This window comes from Patella vulgata, chromosome 1 (genome assembly GCF_932274485.2).
Source record: "Patella vulgata chromosome 1, xgPatVulg1.2, whole genome shotgun sequence".
NCBI lineage: Eukaryota > Metazoa > Mollusca > Gastropoda > Patellidae > Patella > Patella vulgata.
The window spans coordinates 89745350-89767352 of record NC_065879.2 but is presented as its reverse complement, the minus strand read 5'-3'; the positions used below and the strand labels follow the sequence as shown (position 1 = coordinate 89767352).

The window sequence follows — 22003 nt, the reverse complement described above, 5'->3', positions numbered from 1 at the left end:
CTGGTTCTAGTGGAAGGTCGTGTCAGAGGTCATATGAGCAGCTTTCGACATTATGACGTCAGACATTGATTAATCAATCAGCATTGACATTTCTACTTGTTTACCCACAGTTCCAGATCCTAGTGTAGTAAAGACAAGGAAAACAAAAGTTTGAACTATTAAAAACGAAACGAAATAGGATCTGGATTTTAATCAGAATGAAAGTTCTTGTGGTGCCACACAATCAGAGGATTGGACTACAGACCTCTTGTGCCACAATCAGAGGGGTGGATTTGGGCCCTATAGTTTCACAATCAGAGGGGTGGATTAGGGCTCTATAGTGCCACAACCACAGAGGTGGATTAGGGTCCTCTTGTGCCCCAACCAGGGCCCTCTAGTGCCACAATCAGTGGGGTGGACCAGGGCCCTCTAGTGTCACAATCAGTTGGGTGGAGTAGGGCCCTCTAGTGGCACAACCAGTTGAGTGGTTTAGGGCCCTCTAGTGGCACAACCTGTTGGGTGGATTAGGGTCCTCTAGTGCTACAACCAGTGGTGTGGAGACTAGTGCCACAGCGAGAGGGATGAAGTAGCAGGTTCTAGTGCTACAGAGGGGAAGCAAGAATCCACATGGGTTTCAGTATAAGGATGGGACCATAGCAACTTTGTTTAAGAGAGAGAGGACCCGGAGAAAACCCACAAGGTTGGACAGGCGACCCTACTCCTTGTCACGTACAACTTTGTTTAAACAAAGCTGAATATACACCACCCTGGCAAGTGGCAACATACATACCGAATTTTGTTAAAATCCATAAACGTTTTAGTAGCAGAAGTAAAAAATAACGGATGGACGGACGGCTGACAACATATAATTATAAAACATTTGGTGCCAAGAAAAAGGTAATTACCTCATATTCTGTCGTTCCTTTTGGTTTGGTACGCGGAGCGGGTGAACGTTTATCATTGGTGCCATGGTTACCAGCATCTGATGACATCATACTGGTAACCATGGGAACATTGCTTGATTCTGAGTTGACATACCAGATACTGGGATTGGGCTCTTTTTCCACACCTGAAATACAATTGGTTCAATCAGATTACACAGAGGTTCATCAAACAAGAGCGAGAGATGAGGTTTAACGTCCACTCGACACAAACTAGGTCATTTTGAGACTACCATATGGTTTAATTTTATTTCAATAATTCGCTTGCACGTAGGGGTCTTTAGCATTGGGAAGTAACCGGAGGACCCGGAGAAAATCCATGAGATTGGACAGGCAACCTGACTTTGTGACACATGCAACCGGGCAATCGAAACCATGCCAGTTGACTTAATGACAGACTGTATGAAACAGCATGGACACGCTAACCATTCTACCCCCCATCAAAAGATTTTGCCGTGTATATATCATGTATGTATCGTCGTCTGCAGAGAGTGGAGAATGTTGCGAAATTCATATCTTTGTAAATACTGAATGGAACTGAACCATTAGAGATCCAACTGTCCCAATATCATAGTTTGCAAGGATCCGCCAAATCCTTTAAACATACATTGTGCAAGAGCTAAATCTGCCTATTGCAGGTCTTTCTTTAGAGCTGAAATGTTATATAAATTATTAATTAGACATTTATTAACATGACAAGACCATATAATCAACTCTTGATGCCACCTGATAGGTATGATTTCAAACAGATTTGAATCTGATCTGCGATTCAACGGCTTCTCGTGATTAACCGTAAAAATAGATACATGTTATTGAGACTTTTTTTTATTATCGTAACAATGGTAACAAGGACAATCGAGGCCACAATGTTTTTGACATTTGGTTTTCTCGGCTCAGAGTGAAACAAATTTGACTGAAATTTTCAGCATATTCTCTTTACGTTATCTAGTTTTTAACTATTATAGTGAAAACTGTCAGCTCTATATCTAATCTCCCATATTGTATCTTTAAGGCGTGATCAGAAAGTGTAAGTTATTCTTCGTGAAACATATCCCAGATGTCTAATCTGAGAGCATAAAATAATAATAATAATAATAATTTATTGTTTACAGTCAGTCACAAGTACATATCAACAGACTTTACAAAATTAACACAAAATATCAGAACAAAAAAGAAAAACTAAAAAGCTATCAAAATACTTCAAGGTTAAAAATTTGAAGAATAGTATTGTTTAAAACGTAAAGTTTTTAGGGAACTTTTAAAAGATGCTAATGCGTCTATTGTGCGGATGCTAGGCAGTACATCGTTCCATAGAGTGGGTGCGGCGACAGAGAAAGAGCGGGATACATAGAAGTCACACCCGTCATACATGTACACATCACCTTACTTCCTTCTGTATCAATATATTCATAATCAGGACCTAATATAAACACAACAGGACAGATGTCATACCACAAGGACCCAGTATACATAAAATAGGACAGATGTCATATAACAAGGATCCAGTATGAACACAACAGGACTAATGTCATATCACAAGGACCCAGTAAGAACACAATAGGTATGAATTAACATCCCTAGAATTCAGTATGAACACAATAGGACTGAATTAACATCCCAAGGACCCAGTATGAACACAATAGGACTGAGTTAACATCCCCAAGGACCCAGTATGAACACAGTAGGACAGAATTAACATCCCCAAGGGCCCAGTATGAACACAACAGGACAGAATCAATATCCCAAGAATCCAGTATGGACACAATAGGACTGAATTAACATCTCAAGGACCCAGTATGAACACAATAGGACTGAATTAACATCCCAAGTACCCAGTATGAACACAATAGGACTGAATTAACATCCCAAGTACCCAGTATGAACACAATAGGACCAATTAACATCCCAAGCACACAGTATGAACACAATAGGACAGAATCAACATCCCAAGGACCCAGTATGAACACAATAGGACAGAATCAACATCCCAAGGGCCCAGATGAACACAGTAGGACAGAATTAACATCCCCAAGGGCCCAGTATGAACACAATAGGGCCGATGTCATATCACAAGGGCCCAGTATGAACACAATAGGGCCGATGTCATATCACAATAATCCTCATTTCCGAGTCACTTTCTACTTCATCATCATCATTTATCACCAGACAATGGCCCTGTATAGAACTGAAGTAATATTACACAGAATGAACAAACCAACCTAGAAAACGAGTAACACATGGACACCAGTAAGACAAAAATGTGGACATCACAGACATTGCAAGTCATCCGAGAACTATTAAAGCAGTCATCTTCTAAATGTGGACGCCACAGACATTGCAAGTCCTCTGAGAACTAAATGGAAACCTATGTTATTTATATATGAAAACATATTGTAGGTTAATGTCTGTTAATTATTTTATCATAAAATAAATCTAACTGAATATCTAACTTCTGGTAATTACATTATGTTGTAAAATAAATTAAAATATTTATAAATATGTCTATTTATTATCGATGTATGTATGTATGTTTCGATCCCTGCATTGGCCGAGAAAGTTCATTCAGATTTTCCGGCGTGGTTTCCCCTTGTCAGTGATGCAGGATGGAGGGCCTGACAAGGACAGCTGTCTAGTCCTTCGGATGACACGAAAAACCGAGGTCCCGTGTATACATTGGAATGCACGTAAAAGATCCCTTGGCAGTTGGAATTCGATATAAGAGTAGGCGATAGTGCCGCTGCCCGGGCAAAATTTCCCTCATAGCACACTGTATGGCATATGCCCGTCTTCATTAGCCCAGTATAGGAGCAGAACAGTAGGATGTTAAACCCCATTTCATTTCATTTTGTATTTGTCCGGGAGGCCATTTCAGAAGGGCCTTTGTTCGATGGGACTCCGATCGTTTTGACCTACATGTATAATTGATTTTTCCACAGAAAGCTTATATCGAATTCCAACTGACAAGGGATCTTTTACGTGCACGCCGACTTGATAGAGAGATCAATAATGAACAAGAGTTCGAATTATTTACTATGATAAAAATCTGATTAATGAAAAACTATTCCAACTGACATAGACTTATTGATAAGGTAATGATGTATGGGGAGACTGGTTGACCTTAGCTATATGTAGTAGAGAAATAAAATGATGTATGGAGATCGAGAGACTGGTTGATCTTAACTAGTTAGGAATATAAATGAGGTAAGTAGAGACTGGTTGACTGTAGCTAGTATTAATAAGTAAACAAAGTAAAAATCAATAGAAATTTTTCTATATATCACAATAGGAGAGAGAGAGAGAGAGAGAGATGGGGTTTAACGTTTCGGGACCAACACATGGTTCAATTTTATTTCAATAATTAGCTTGCACGTACGGTTCTTTAGCAGTGGAAGGAAACCGGAGGGCCTGGAGAAAACCCACAAAATTGGACAGGCAACCCTACTCCTTGTCACGTACAACCAGGGAATCGAAACCATGCCAGTTGACTCAATAACAGACCTTCTGATATTTGATAGAGTACACACGTGCTAACCATTCAGCCATCCAACCCCCCCAAAATCAATAGAAATTCTTCTATACATTACAATAGGTTGTGATGGTATCCTAATTATATCACTAGGTCAATGACCTGTCTTACATTGGTTATTATCCAACCTCTTAATTAATCTTATATACAACTAATTACAATCCTGGGTCAAAGGTCAATTATCTATGGGACAATCTTAATACAACTGATATAACAATCCTGGGGAAGAAATTAAATGGGATTTAACATCCTACTGCTCTCTCTCTCTCTCTCTCTCTCTCTCTCTCTCTCTCTCTCTCTTTACTAAATGCCTCTAAAAGATTAAACATTACTATTAAACACGCATTATGCAAGATTAATATCGGCCTGTCTTAGTTTCTTCTGCAGTAAAATATTCATTAATTTACATCGCAGACAACCATTACTTCATTAACGTTTTCACAAAAATTAAGGAATATTTTCGACATGGTCAAAGAAACTAAGGAACTTAGATGTTTTGAGTGGCTTCACAGTTCACTCGATATCGCTCGCTTCGATCTGACGGCCATGGTAATAAATGATGGGACGATTTATTGTCGAAAATCTCGGTAGCAAGTGAAGCGAATCAAAGGTCAATTGATTTCTGCTACAGAAGACCTTGGTCTTATTGCCAAATTATTGGAAGATTGCCAGTAGCTATCAGACAAAACTTGTAAGTATAGTGGTGAATGATGAATGACTTTCTGTTCTGAGAAGAGATCATTTTTCTCAGTAATAATATTCCATACTAAAATATTTCAAGATCGGGTACACCCCCCCTCTCCCCTCCCTTCCAAAAACAAAACATACGCCCACAGCAGCTAAATTGTCCGAGCAGTCGACAAGGGTTGTCGCATATTTATTCTTTTGTAGGTAATTAGGGGAATTTAATAGACAATTTCATACAGATGACATTATAATTTTCGTCGTTTGAGGGTTCACAAGGTTCTAAAAACTAAAACAAGGGCCGTAACTCTGGAAGTAATCTACCGAAATTGTTGAAATTCAACAGACTTTTTCGTTTTACTAATTCAAATAATGCATATAAATTTCATACAGATCGGATGATAAACTTTGTCGTTCAAACACTCACAAGGTTCAACAAAGTAAAACAAGGGTCATAACTCTAGAAGTTCGAGAATTAAATATAAAACTGTGTTTTACAGTATTGTGGGGAAAGATGAATGACTTTCTGGTCCGATAAGAGATAATTTCTCTCAGTAATAATATTCGAGAGTAAAATATTTCAAGATTGGGCAGCCCCACCATATTGATGTTGTTATGTTGCCATGAAAATGTGGGATCCTAATATCCAATATTTTTAAAGACACAATGAACGTTTTAAAATATGGTAGGCCTACACGAGTCATACCATATTGTGCCCATGCTTCTGATTGGTTTGTACTTATCATGTGACATGTATCCATGCTTCTGATTGGTTTGTACATAGTAATTGGCAGTTGGAATTTGATACAAGAGTAGGCCATAGTGCCGCTGTCTGGGCAAAATTTACCTCATTGCACACTGTATGGCGTATATATGCCTTTCTTTATTAGTCCAGTCGAAGCAGAACAGAAGGACATTAAACCCATTTCATTTCATTTCCTTTAAAGCTACGTTCCCAGAAAAGTATTTATCGGGTGGTTATTTCCAATAAAAGTATGGCAATTTTGGTATACAGTGTATATGGAAAGTAGAAACATCCAATCTTACTAGAAAAATAATTGATTCCCTGAAAAACACCCATGGAGCGTATACAGGACAAAAATGTAAGGGTTTCCCTAATCGACAGCCCGACGATTAGGAGTGTATGTACGCATGACGTCGAAGGTTGCATGCGGAGATTGAGCGCTTGATGTACATGTTGATAAACTTTATGAAGAGTTAGATGTACAACACTTTCTGAGATAAAAATCGCGGAAAAAGAAGCAGGCAGTGGATAATCCGAGAATTCAATTAGGCTTCGATATTTGTAATAGATAGTCAGCGATAAAGGTAACATGGTCTTGTGTATGCAATGAATTCTCCTCCGACCTCACACCCGTTATGTCACATGATACAAACATGACCCCTTTTGATCGATTTTTTATAGCTGGCTATTCCCTGACAAATGGAATGATAAATTAATTAGTTTGAATATGTTTTTAGTCCAAATATATCATCAAATCACCCAGTTTGTACCCGGGAATGTATCTTTAACTAGTGTAATCCTTTTTTTCTGGGTCACCCTATTTCTATAATAACCTCGATTTTCCATCTTTAAATCTCTTCCCAAATAAAGTAACAATCGTCAGTAATTGTTTTTAACGGTCTGACGTCAACCTAATCCCATCAGCAATCACAGAATCAATGATGACACACACACACAGAGAGAACCAACGACTTGTTCTCAAACGTGTTCATGGTAAAACTTGATTAAAATACTTGATATCCTTGTCTCAAAACACACGATAAAAAAACCTCACACCTCACGTTCCTTCTCAGAGATTAAAGGTTCTATAGCTGTAGTACTCTCAGAGATTAATGGCTGTATACACTCTATTATTTGGAACCTTAAAAAACCTCACACGTTCATTCAGTTACTGCAAGATTATATATTTCTATTATTTGGAGCCTTAAAATGGATCAAAATGGGTTGTCTAGTTCTATTGTATAGCCCTTGTCAACTATTTTAGAGAGAGAGAGAGAGAGAGAGAGAGAGAGAGAGAGATGGGGTTTAACATCCACTCGACACAAACTAGGTAATTTTGGGACTAATATATGGTTCCTTTTTATTTCAATAATTCGCTTGTGTGTAGGGGTCTTTAGCAGTGGGAGAAACCAGACGACCCAGAGAAAACCCATGAGGTTGTACAGGCTACACTACTCCTTGTCACGTACAACCGTGGAATCGAAACCACACCAGTTGACTTAATGACAGACCTTATGATACAGCACACACACCCTATTCTTTTGGCCATCCAACCCCCCTCTATTATTTGGAACCTTTAAATAGTTCAAAATGGGTCTAAAAGCACATATTAATCTAATGTAAATTTTAATTAATGGGTCATTATGGGAGATTAGATAAAGCGTGACTGTTCTCGCCATAATAGTTAACAAATAGATAATGTAAATAGAATATGCTGAAATCGAAATCCAACTGCAAAGGGATCTTTTACGTGCATGTCAATGTATACATGGGACCGTATACATGTCCTATCCTTATGACTAGACAGCTGTTTTTGTCAGGCCCTCCTCATCCAGCACCACTGACAAGGGGGGAAACCACGTCTGAAATGCCAATGTATACACGGGACCTTGTTTTTCTGTACCATCCTTATGACTAGACAGCTGTTTTTGTCAGGCCCTCCCCCGTTCTGCACCACGTCAGAAATATTGAGTTAGTGATTTAGCTCCTTTAAACCATACCACTTGATTATTTATTCAGATACGACACGACAACTCGATGTCATTAATTGAAAAGATTTCTGGATTACTAAACGAATCAATTTACACTACCAACAAAAATTCAATGGAAGACTTTTGTAAAGAAATTTATTGTATCAACTGAAGCACCTACTTTCACTTGCTCACTTTATTATTCAATCAATTTAGGAAATGAAATGAAACGAAATGGGGTTTAACGTCCGATTTTCTGCTCTGACTGGGTTAATAAAGATGGGCATAAGCCATACAGTGTGCTATGAGAGAAATTTTGACTAGACATAGCAGAACATTTAATTCTATTTCTATTACCATCAGTAGATAGAGAGAGAGAGAGAGAGAGAGAGTTTAACATCCACTGACACAAACTAGGTCACTTCGGGGGACTAACATATGGTTTAATTTTATTTCAATAATACGCTAGCGTGTAGGGGTCTTTAGCATCTTTAGCAGTGAGAGGAAACCAGAGTAACCGAAGAAAACCCATGAGGTTGGACAGGCGAGTCTACTCCTTGTCACATACAAGTAGGGAATAAAATCCAAGCCACTTGATTCAATGACAGACCTTCTGATCCAAAGCGCACACGTTAACCAATCGGCCACACAACGCCCCCTGCTTCCACAAGTTTCTAACTCTTTAGTTAGACCAATGTTTATATACATACCACTCGAATAAACAGCTAATTGTGTTATATACTCAATCATAGTTTATATACACCACCCTGACTGTGTAATATAGTTGTATATACACCACCCTGACTGTGTAATATAGTTGTATATACACCACCCTGACTGTGTAATATAGTTTATATACACCACCCTGACTGTGTAATATAGTTTATGTACTCTACACTGACTGTTATATAGTTGACAATAAACATCTGACTGTGTTATATAGTTTATATACACCACACTGACTGTGTTATATAGTTTTATATAATCCACCATTCACCAAGAAACAAAATCATTGAAATTTATATTAAATAAACTTCATAAATCAAAGAATATATCTCCAACATATTATACTGTATGTTATCAATCACAACATAGGCCTACATAAATCAATTCGCGAAGAAACGAAATCATTCCACTTTATATTAAATAGAGTTTGTAAATCGCGAATATATCCCTATCATATTGTACGGTACTTGTAATCCCAACGTAGGCCTACATAAATCAATTCGCGAAGAAACGAAATCATTCCACTTTATATTAAATAGAGTTTGTAAATCGCGAATATATCCCTATCATATTGTACGGTACTTGTAATCCCAACGTAGGCCTACATAAATCAATTCGCGAAGAAACGAAATCATTCCACTTTATATTAAATAGAGTTTGTAAATCGCGAATATATCCCTATCATATTGTACGGTACTTGTAATCCCACTTTATATTAAATAGAGTTTGTAAACCGAGAATATATCCCGAACATATTGTACAGTACTCTAGTAATCCCAACGTAAGCCAACATAAACCCAATGATGAAGAAACAAAACTTTTATTAAATAGAGTTTCTAAACCAAGAATATAATATCCCGAACGTAAATCCATTCACGAAGAAACAACACTTTAATTAAATAGAGTTTCAAAACCAAGAATATAATATCCCGAACGTAAATCCATTCAAGAAGAAACAACACTTTAATCAAGTAGAATTTCTAAGATGAGAATATATCGCAAACTTTGTAACATCAAGTTGTATAAATGTATAAATACACAGTTCATGTTCCCACTTTCTTTTATATACCATGATATTGATTTGATATTTAAATAAATGTTATATATGTCAATATCTCATGTTAACTTTAATATCTATCACCTGTTTCACTTATTTACATAATCCTATTCAAAATTTTTATATAAATAAAATGAAAGAAATGGGTTGTACTGTCCATAACACAGGCACTTGAAGGGATTAAAATAAAACTTCTTACTACTGTTTGACTATGTATTACAGTATTAATAAAAAAGGGTTGATTAACGCTGAAAAATGACAAAATTTAATTACATTGGAAACTGTATACGGATCAAATGAAGTCTCATTTGCAATAAAAACGAGGGGAAGTGCTAGAACTAGTGAGTATTGTGAGATGATAGCAGACAAAATGTCGTCAACAAGTCAGAACAATACTGTAAGTAGAAAGAAATTATATTTTAATCCCTACAAGTGCGTGTGGTCCATAAGTAGAGTTGTGGGTTGTGCATCAACTCCTATTTGGAATTCTAACTGTCAAATGTTCATTTATGTGCATGTCTGGGGGATTGGATGGACGAATGGTTAGCTTGTGGTGTCAACTGGCGTGGTTTCGATTCTCTGGTTCTACTTGACAAGGACTTGGGTCGCCTGTCCAACCTCATCTGGGTCCTTCGGGTTTTCTCCCACTGCTAAAAACCCCTATGTGCAAGCAAATTATTGAAATAAAACTGAACCATATGTTAGTTCCGAAATGACCTAGTCTGTGTCGATTGGACGTTAAACCTCTCTCTCGTCAATGTGTCTATTTTTTGGTCCTATCCTAACTACTAGACACTGTTGCATGCAAGGTCCTCTGTCCTACACCACTCATAACACCAGAATCAAACCCAGATATGAAATGAGGTTTAACGTCTGTCCTACTAGGCTAATAAAGATGGACAGTGGGGCTACGGCCTACTCCTACTATTATATTGAATTGTATCAATGTTTTTTTTTTTATCCCATCAAAACAACTATATATTGTTCTACACCACTGACAAGAAGAAACCACAACGAGAAATTCTAATGAAAATGAAATGAAATGAAATGAAATGGGGTTTAACGTCCTACTGTTCTGCTCCTATGCTGGCTAATGAAGACGAGCATACGCCATACAGTGTGCTATGAGGGAAATTTTACCCGGGCAACGGCACTATCGCCTACTCTTATATCGAATTCCAACTGCCAAGGGATCTTTTACGTGCATTCTAATGTATACACGGGACCTGGGTTTTTCGTCTCATCCGAAAGACTAGACAGCTGTCCTTGTCAGGCCCTCCGTTCTGCACCACTGACAAGGGGAAACCATGTCGGAAAATCTGGAAAATTCTAATGAACTTTCTCGGCCAATACAGGGATTGAACACGTCTTACTTACTGAGTCACAACTATTAAAATGATTACCAATGTCAAGGAGTTCTATACCTTATTATCCAGACACCTTTGTAGACATACTGACATTGTCATCAAGACCCTTTTAGGATCTAAACGTGTACTTCCATAAGTATGTGCTGTAGTTTATTGAGATTTGGATACAATGTTGACACTGATAACAACAACAGCACATTAGAGATGACCCAACTTGCAGCTGTGGCAACTCTTTTGAAAATGTCGATCACTTCTTCTTTTATTGCCCCCACTATAAATCTCAAAGATCAAATACAATTGATCTTTTAGATACAAGATACAAAACATCTTATACATTACTTTTCGGACTAAAAGATGATATTCCAAATTCTAACTAAGATCTTCCAAACAGTGCAATCATATATAATAGCTACTAAACGTTTTCAATCTCATGTATAATAATCCAACGTACACTTTTAAAATACTAAAAGGATAGTAACAAATAATTCATCAACACCCTGATGATGATCATTAGTCTTATTCCAACGTACACTTTTAAAATACTAAAAGGATAGTAACAAATAATTCATCAACACCCTGATGATGATCATTAGTCTTATTCTTACCTATCTTGGTATTTATATATTTATCTATGTTTATCATTGATCTAAAATCAATTTAGTCTTTGGAACTCACAGAATAAGCCAGTACCTCTCAATGACAATATTTTGCAGTGATCCAGTATAAAACAAACTAGTCTTATTCATATCTTAAACTTGAATCCTAAATGGTAGCCTATTAAACTTTTTCAAACGCTATATTGTCATTGCTAATCAAAATCAAATGTTTATTTTAATTAACTCTATCTCTCAGTTACGTTTGTTTCCAGTATTGATGACTCACCTTGTATATATCCATATACCCACCACGTACTTTACATATTCTTACACTATCCCTTAAGGAAGCGGTGTTTATAGGCTTAGCTTGTTATCGTATCCTTGTATTCTTTGTATATTTACCTATTGTACTTTACAATTAATAAAATATTGTTTAAATCAACAGTAAAACTGAATATTTCTTCAAAAATATTATCACCTAAGGGCTGACGAGCATATTTTTTCGCCTGATCGCGCTGATTAAAATTTGCCAGCGATTTTTTTTACGGTCACATGTAGCGATCGTCTGGAGAGTGTATGCCATTCTGCAGGTAAATTACGTCGATGATATGACTACTTCTAAATGGCAAATGGCCGAAATCGTTAGATGGCTGTTGTAGCTTGCTATTTATTTGCTAACAATAAAACGCAGAATACCTAGAAGGGCCCGTTGTACAAATCGCAACTTGTGGTACAGGAGTTAGAGTCCACGTTTCGGCAGTGGAGGCAGACATTTTGAGATCATGTGATATCAATCATGTTTCCGGCAAAAAATATTCGGCCGAAAATATCTAACATGCTAGATACAAGTGATTGATTGGGCAAATGTTTCGTGTCTCTGTGACGGGGCACACAAGCGATTTTAAAAATCGATGCAATTAAATGAAAAAGTATGCTCGTTTGTTCCGCCACTTATATGTAAGCACAATTTCACTTAAAAGGAATTGATAATTCTAAAATTTCAAAATTTAATAAAATCCCAACTTTCAATATATATGTAAATATGAGAGAGAGAGAGAGAGAGAGAGAGAGAGAGAGATGGGGTTTAACGTCCACTCGACACAAACTAAGTCATTTCGGGACTAACATATGGTTTTAATTTTATTTCAATAATTCGCGCGTAGGGGTCTTTAGCAGTGGGAGGAAACCAGAGGACCCGGAGAAAACCTACGGGGTTGGACAGGCGACCCTACTCCTTGTCACGCACAACCGGGGATTCGAAACCACGCCAGTCGACTCAATGACAGACTTTATGATACAGCGCGCGCAGGCTAACCATTCAGCCATCCAACCCCCCTCACTTTAAAGGAATTGATAATTCTAAAATTTCAAAATTTAATAAAACCCCAACTTTCAATATATATGTAAATATATGATATTGTAGGATAGAGTGTCAGGTCTATAAAACAACACGTGTTCTTATACAGGTAAAATTGATTTTATTTTATTTATTTAAATAAATTTGATTTTATACGTGGTTGGTAGATAATAGAAGTTGTCAGTATTGACAATATGTCTGAATTTAATCAACTTCTTTACTTAAGTTGACAGGTAAAACATATCATTACATGTCCAGGTGTACAATAAATAGATTATAGGTGTACATGTAGGTGTGTAAATCATATTATTACATAGCCAGGTGCGCAGTAAATTAATTATAGGTGTATTAGGCGGTGACGTGGAATGATTATACCCGTATTAGGCAGTTTATCTAGCCGGGGCGGGAGGGGGGGTTTAGGACTATAGCTGTATGAGGACGAATGATTATACACAGGTAGCCGGGGAGTGGGGACTATAGCTGTATGAGATGGAATGATTATACACCTATTAGGCGGTTTAGGTAGCCGGGGCGGGGGGAGGGAGGGACTATAGCTGTATGAGATGGAATGATTATACACCTATTAGGTGGAATGATTATACCCGTATTAGGCAGTTTATCTAGCCGGCGCGGGAGGGGGGGTTTAGGACTATAGCTGTATGAGGAAGAATGATTATACACAGGTAGAGTGGGACTATAGCTGTATGAGATGGAATGATTATACACCTATTAGGCGGTTTAGGTAGCCGAGGCGGGGGGAGGGGGGGGACTATAGCTGTATGAGATGGAATGATTATACACCTATTAGGCGGTTTAGGTAGCCAGGGGGGGGGGGGGGAACTATAGCTGTATGAGATGGAATGATTATACTTGTATTAGGTGGTTCAGCTGGGGGGAGAGATACATGTAGCCGTATGAGTGAAGAGATTCAGTCAGGGAAGGGTGACTATAGCTGCATGAATGAGGAGATTCAGCCAGGAGGAGGGGGCCTATGGCTGTATGAGATGGAATGATTATAGGTGTATAAGACAGTTCAACAAGGGGGGGGGGGGAGAGAGAGAAAGTGACTTAGCTGTATGAAGAGGTAAAATGAATGAGTGAAATGGGGTTTAATATCCTACAATTCTTTTTCTGCGCCTACTGGGCTAATGAAGATGGATATACACCATACAGTGTGCTATGAGGTAAAGTTTTCCCAGATGGCAATTGAATTTCAACTGTCAATGTTTTTTTTATAGGCTGTTCCTTACCGTCCCGCACCACAGACAAGGGGAAAAGTCACTACAGACACCGGGATCAAACCCTAAATCTCCTGGTTAGTAAGCCAGCAACTTACTCATTGAACCACAGTGGCTCCTCTACTACTACCTGGGGTTAGCATTCGGCAGAGATGGGAACAAGTGATGGGAGAGAGAGAGAGAGAGGGGAGTTAACATCCACTCAACACATTTTGGGGCTAACACATGGTTCAATTTTATTTCAATAATTCGCTTGCGCATAGGGGTCTTTAGCAGTGGAAAGAACTTGGGAGGACCCCGAGTAAACCCACAAGGTTGGACAGGTGACCCTACTCCTTGTCACATTCAACCAGGGATTTAAAACCACGCCAGTTGACTCAATGACAGACCTTATGATACAGTGCGCACATGCTAACCATTCGGCCATCCAACCCCCCACAAGTGGTGGGACCTCCAGTACAAGTCTAGGCCCAAAGTGGCTCGCACCGGCAAATCCCAAGTCTGTGACTTTAGTACCAAGTCATCACAAATCCCAAGTCCCGTTCAAGTCGCCAGTTCATCAAATGAGTCAGCAATTCATGGAGAATAAAGTAAGCTAGAGTTATGCCCCCTAGTCTTGATTCGAGTCTGAAGCTCTTTTAAGTCTTAAGTCGTGAGTCATCACGACTACTGGGTTTGAGTCAAGTCTCTAGTCACAATAAATATTTAAGTCGAGTCACAAGTTGGGTCACTGATGTGTGACTCAAGTGGTTCTCGAGTCCGAGTCGCGAACTCAAGTTCCCACCTCTGGCATTGGGGATAGGAAGATAAAGAAACTGAGTTACCTTTTGTTTTCGTCTGAAGCCATTTTGGTTTCCTGACTACAAGAAATTTATATCTAAATGACTTGCCCATTGTCTGCTAATCTCGTGTTATATTTTTCTCATGCACTAATCCATGTTTTGAGATTTACCCAACATATCAAAATCACATCATTTATTTATCCAATATGGTGTAGCCTAAACGTTTTGTATAATTTTATCCAATATGGTGTAGTCCAATTGTTTTGTGTAATTTTATCCAATATAGTGTTGTCTAATCATTTTGTGTAATTCACCCAATATGGTGGAGTCTAATTGTTTTTATGTCATTTATCCAATATGGTGTAGTCTAATCGTTTTATGTAATTTATCCAATATGGTGTAGTCTAATTCTTTTGAGTAATTTTGATCCAATATGATGGAGTCTAATCGTTTTATGTAATTTATCAAATATGGTGTAGTCTAATTCTTTTGAATAATTTATCCAATATGATTGAGTCTAATCGATTTGTGTAATTTATACAATATGATGGAGTCTAATCGTTTTATGTAATTTATCCAATATGATGTAGTCTAATTCTTTTGAGTAATTCTGATCCAATATGATGGAGTCTAATCGATTTGTGTAATTTATCCAATATGGTGCAGTCTAATCGTTTTATGTAATTTTATGCAATTTATACAAATACATGTAGGCAAAAACACAACCACAATTAAACACTTTGTCACAATTATCAGTTCTAAGACAAGAGTTTAGCAAAAATCAGTCATAAAAGTTCGGGATTATTCCAATCCAGCTATAAAAAAAAAATAAATAAAAAATGAATCAATCTATTTTATTTTTAACGGTACATCCGCATACAGAGTTAAATTCCAAATAACTTTCACTTTTCACTAATTATTCTAGTCACAAAAACAAATTAAAATGTCTATTATATTTTTAACTGTATGTACTCCAGTCTATAAAGGTATTGCCAACTGATTTCTAAACATCTTTAAAATCCTGATCTATCTGGAAAGCCAATTGTACGGAATGTTGAACGATTCTATATTAACAGGTCAAGTTGTTTCTCCATAGCAAAATTTATCACAAAACAAAAAACTTCAAGAATGAAAACAATTCAATTTAAAATAAATATATCAGCTTGTAATTCTCAATAGAAAAATACACCACAAAACAATAAACCTCAAGAATTAAAACAATTCAATTTAAAATCAATACACCAGCTGGTAATAATTCATGTGACTTGAGTGTATGAGTATGACAATCAAAAGATGATGAATGATAGATGAAGATAACTCCAAACACCTGGTGGACAATGGTCAAAGGTTAGAGGTCAGAGAGGTCAAAGGTTGGAATTATTGTGAAATGTTATTGTAATCAGTTGACAGGATGAGGTTTTAATCACGTTTTTGTCAAAGATTCAATCAGTTTACAGTCTAACAGGAAGGTTGATTGATTTATTTATCAAGTCCTTATCATTGTGTGATTTGTTTACTGGGTACGCCATCACTTCAGATTACAATGATAAAATTTATCTTTCTTGATGAAATAAAATGTCCTACTTGTCTTGTTCTGTACCATACTGACTTCATGGAGAGAGAGAGAGAGAGATCTGGTTCAATTTTATTCAATAATTCGCTTACATGTAGGGGTCTTTAATTAGCTGTGGGAGGTAACCAGAGGACCTGGAGAAAAATCACGAGGTTGGACAGGCAACCCTACTCCTTGTCACGTGTACAAGCAGGGAATTGAGACCACACCAGTTGACTCAATGACAGACCCTATGATACAGCGTGCATGTGCTAACCATTCGGTCATCCAACCCCCGATCAGATCAAGGGTTTAACGAGGAATAAGGATGCCTGCTATGGCGTGGTTGCGATTCCCCGTTGTACGTGACAAGGAGTGGGTGTGTCTGTCCAACTTCTTGGGTTTTCCTCGGGTCCTCCGGTTTCCTTCGACTGCTAAAGACCCCTACGCACAAGCCAATTATTGAAATAAAATTGAACCTAGTTTGTGTCAGTGGATGTTAAACTCTCTCTCTTGATCTGATCTAAAGTAAATAAAGATATTTAGCAGGCGTCCTTATTCCTCATTGATTGAACCCTTGATTTGATCTAAATCGGCCATGTTAAACCAGTCATCCACCAATATATGAGATAAGGTGTTATTATGAAGTATCAACAAGTTTATTGATTTCTATCCAACAATTAATGTGTGATGTATCATCTTTCATAGTAAAATATTATATCATTCATCATACTAAATAAATACAGCAAATATAACTACTTTCAGTTGGTCACGAAATAATCACATGCAATTTATCTGGGTTATAGTATACTCACGATTTTAGAATGAAATAAAATGAAACGAAATGGGGTTTAATTTTAGACCATCCAACCCCCTCAACCCCCTTGTAGTAAAGAGAAGTTTGGTTGGATGAAATGAAATGAAATGGGGTTTAATCTTAGACCATCCACGCCCCCCGCCCCTCCTGTAGTAAAAAGAAGTTTGGTTGGAAGAAACGAAATGAAATGAAATAAAATAAAATAAAATGGGGTTTAACATCCTACTGTTCGGCTCCGAATGGGCTAATGAAGACAGACATATACAAGGGAACTTTTGCCTAGACAATGGCAATGTGGCCTACTCTTATATCGAATTCCATCTGCCACAAGTTCTTTTATGTGGATGCAAATGTGTAAACGGGACCTAAATTTTTGTCCCATCCGAAGGACCATACGTTGTCCCTTGCCAGACCCTCTTGTCTTGTATCAATGAAAACGGGGGACTACGCCAGAAAATCCCGATGAACTAACGTTTTACTCACCAAGCCACAGTGGCTCCTTGAATTAATAGTAAACAAGATGACTAGTCATCACCATCCCGCGCCCTTGAACTTGTTTGGAAGACATACGGGAAAACAACTTCTTGGAATATCAATGGGACTAGTCAAAAGATTCATACTCTGATCACAGTAGCTCGACCAGGCACTAGGACCTACCGATTAGCAAACTAATGTCTTACTCACCAAGTCACAGCGGCTTATTGAATTCATAGTAAATAAAATAGAAATACCTGTCACCCGTTCATCAGCGTCGTCATCAGACTCTGATACATTAAACTGGGCTTTAAACTTGCCACGAAGAAATTCTCGGTGGTTATTATAAACGGCCTGTCGTCCCAGACTATAAACTCTGTCTCTTGCTATTGGAGTTATCTCTTCTGGTTGATGATCTAGCATGACCACTCCAGTACGCCTTCTCCTTGGGGCAGCTTTGATCTGTTCTGTGGATGCTTTGATTGGTCCATTGGGTGAGTTGACTTGATCACTGGGTGAGTTGACTTGATCACCGGGTAAGTTGACTTGTTCGCTGGGCGACTTGACTTTATCATTTTCTTTAAAACTGTTGTGTCTCTTTGGCTCTTCGCTCTTTTCAGGAGTTATTCTTCCCTTCATTAAATGAGTCAAATTATCGTGCTCATTGTAAATGTTTTTCAGAATTTGATCAAAATAATTTGTCCCCCTTTCCGAGTAACTATGACTGGTAGGCTGATCAAAAACGGTTGTATTATTCTTGGAATGCATGGCATCGCTGTGGTCCTGAGAATGTCGTCCAAAGAGAGTCACTTTCTTGGTATTGTCATGACTGATCTTCCTTAACCTTGGTGGAATTGTTAGTGCTTCCAGTTTCGGCGCATCTGAAGTTGAGTAACTTCTCCCTGATCTTTTGGTATCGGAATTATCATTATTGAGCTTTTTAACCCTTGGTGGACGTATTAGTCCTTCAGGTTTTGGTTCATTCAAGGACGAGTGACGTCTAGCTCCGACAACATCTTTCTTCTTCTCTTCACGTTCAAGTGCCTCAACTTCAGCGTCCAACTGTTGTTTGGGATTCTGCGTAGAAGAGTGACGTCTGATCCTTTGTCCAAAGAGACTAGGCCTCTTTTTATTTTCGTCACTTTTTTTTCTGACTTTGGTTTCGTTAACTAGACCTCCCTCTTCGTTGGACTGTTGATCGCCTGTTGAAGACTCTGGATTTATCTGAGGCCTTTTCCCAGAAGAGCGACGTCTAACTAAATGTGCAAAGAGACCTGCTTTTTTCTTTTTGCTTTCACTTGTGTTCTTCCTGACTCTTGGACCTTCTCCATCTTCAATGAATATATCAGTATCTGAATTCTTCAAAAGAGGGACTTTTGGACTTTCACTCAAAAAGCTGATTTCTCTTCCAGAAAAGCTGTGACTAACAGCTGGGTGATCAGTGGCAGGTTTTTGCAGAGTAATTATCGGAAGATCCACAGAACTACTTCGCCGAAGCCAAAAGTGACTCTTTTTAGTATCTTCATTGCCAGGCTTTATAATTCTGGGCTCGTGTTTAGCTGTTTCTTCATTTTGTTGCTGAGGTTTTTGATCACTAGCTGAAGAATAGCTTCGAAGACGATTCATGATTCCCAAGCTGGTTTTCCGTTTCCTTTCCTCACTTTTCTGGCGTGCTTTGAGCTCCACTAACAGCTGCTCCTTGGTTTGTGGAACAGGGCTCTGCAGTTCTTGTACGAAGACCCTCCTATCAGAAGAACTACGAACGACGGCATTACTAGTTTTTGTATCAATATCTGCCATTTCCAATAAGGTGAGTGGAATTTCATTGTGGACCGAATGGCGTCTAGGCCAGAGTTTTCCTTTAAACAAACTTTTCTTCTTTCCAACTGTCTCATCTTTCGATTCAACCACAGGTTTTTGAGTGTCCTGCAACCAAGCTTCAATTCTCTGATCCTTTTGACGCTGGAGAGATGGATAAGAACTCGGACTAACTGGTCCTAACGGGTTGTTTTTCGCGTTGTTCTTTTGATCCACTGAATGTGGTTTGGCCCAATGTCCAATTCCAAAGAAAGACTTAGGTTTTGGACTGACTCCTTGACTGGCTGGACTAGACCTAGGATCAGCTACTCCTGGATAAGCTGGGCTGGATCCAGGAGCTACTCCATGATAAGCTGGGCTGGATCCAAGCACAGCAGGGCTTAATCCAGGTGACATGCCTCTAATAATGGGACTTGATCTAAATTCAGAGTCAACATATTTTGATTTGTTGGCCTTCCCATTTCCTTTACTCTCATCATATTGTTTGTCTTCTGTAACAGTTGCCTCCCTTGTTATCAAATATTTATTAAAATCAATGTTAGTTTCTCCAGTCTCGAGTTCTTCATCAAGTGAAAACACTGTCTCTTCACGTTCCTTATCGGGTATTAGAGGAAAATTCTCAAAGAACTCCAAATCTTCTTCATCAAAATCCGCAGACGGAACCACAGGAACATCAAAGCCTTCCTCAGACTGGATTCGAGTTCCAGTAGAAACCTTTCTAGTCAAATCCTTCAGAGTATACATGTTGATGTTTAAGGTGAAGGCCACGTTTGTAAACAGGTCAAAGTTCAATAAACAGACTAATTGTCAAATATTTGATTGATTCAAACCCTCTCGATGCCAAATGTTTCTTAGCACAATTGTATAATTCATAGCTTCACCTTTTGAAAAGTAATTAATCCACTGTCCTGTTCCCAAAATATTTTTTTACAGAATTCTATAATCAGATCAAATCTGTAACTGTCCACGACAAAAAAAAAACCCCAAAAAAACAAAATTTATTTTTTGCTTCAAAATATTTCTTGATGGAACAATTTATTCACGATCTTTGCTGTCAAATATTTCTTAGCGGAATTTTATAATTCACAGTTTCACTCGATTTGAATCAAATCTTGAAATTCACAGAAAAAAACTGAATTTATTTTGCGTAAAGTAATTAATTCACCGAAATATTTCTTGACAGAATTTTAAATTCCTAGTTCCACTCCACTCAGTTCAAATCTGTAACTGTCCACAACAAAAAAATTCACTGAATTTTTTGGGGCATAGTAATTAATTCCCGATCCTTGCCTCCAAATATTTTATAATCAACAGTTTCACTCCACTTGGTACAAATCAATAACTATCACAAAGTAATTAATTCACAGTCCTTTTCCTGAAATATTTCTTAGCAGAATTTTAAATTCAGTTCTACATTGTTACGTTGTCCTACTAGACACTTATGTCTTCAACTATTCACAATCAAAAAATAAATTTTTACACAAAGTTTCTTATCAGTAAGAATATATTTAAATCGAAAACAAATTGTTTATCAGCACTTTTATTTCAATGTCAATGTAAATATGGATTGCTAAAACGTGCAGATGGATGCAAGATTCAAATTATCTCAAATAACTACAATTTATCGTCTCTAACAACACAGGTATTTCTATCTCTATCCTAAAATAAACAACACAAGACTTCAAACAAATTCAGGTAACTTTTCATAATTTCACCTGTGTACAGGTTCTACAAGTTGTATTTGTACAGTATTTGATATGGCGATTCATTGACACTAAAAAAATACTAACGGCTTCTAATAATCGATGATTATGCTAGTTAGGACAGTTCTGTTATGCTCTACTGTTCCACACTATCCAAATTTTGTTAAGGTTTTTCGGAGTGCGTGACAATTAAACAGTTTTATTAAAGAAACAACAACGTAGGACGATTCATTGACACTCATAAAATACTAACGGCTTCAAATAATCGTTGATTATGCTAGTTAGGACAGTTCTCTTACGCTCTACTGTTCCTCACTATCCAAATTTCGTTAAGGTTTTTTGGAGTCGGCGACAATTTTAAAGTTTTATTAGCTATCGATGATTCATTGATACATATAAAATAAATCGTTGGTTACGATCAGTATTAAAAATTTAATATCTCTTTAAATCGTTGATTGTGTTAGTTAGGCTACACAATTATTGTTGACTATTCTTCGCTATCTAATATTTTTATTGTTTTTCAGAGTGCTTGAATCTCTTTTAATCGTTGATTGTGTTAGTTAGGCTGCCCGATTATTGTTGACTATTCTTCGCTATCTAATATTTTTATTGTTTTTCAGAGTGCTTGAATCTCTTTTAATTGTTGATTGTGTTAGTTAGGTTGCCGGATT

At 37.6% G+C, this 22003-nt stretch overlaps 1 protein-coding gene across 3 annotated transcripts in view; it reads right to left on the bottom strand.

Annotated features, from left to right (window-relative positions):
• The window catches only part of LOC126810615 (nuclear receptor coactivator 7), an 83464-nt gene that overhangs the window by 38343 nt on the left and 23118 nt on the right, over positions 1-22003 (bottom strand). For 2 of the 3 annotated variants that reach the window (XM_050535808.1, XM_056098543.1), the window contains exon 3: positions 885-1048. In XM_050535808.1, coding sequence (XP_050391765.1) covers positions 885-1048 — 164 coding nt within the window. Of the gene's footprint in view, positions 1-884; positions 1049-18068; positions 18863-22003 lie in introns of those variants that run through there. The other variant, XM_050535790.2, reaches the window with a different exon arrangement.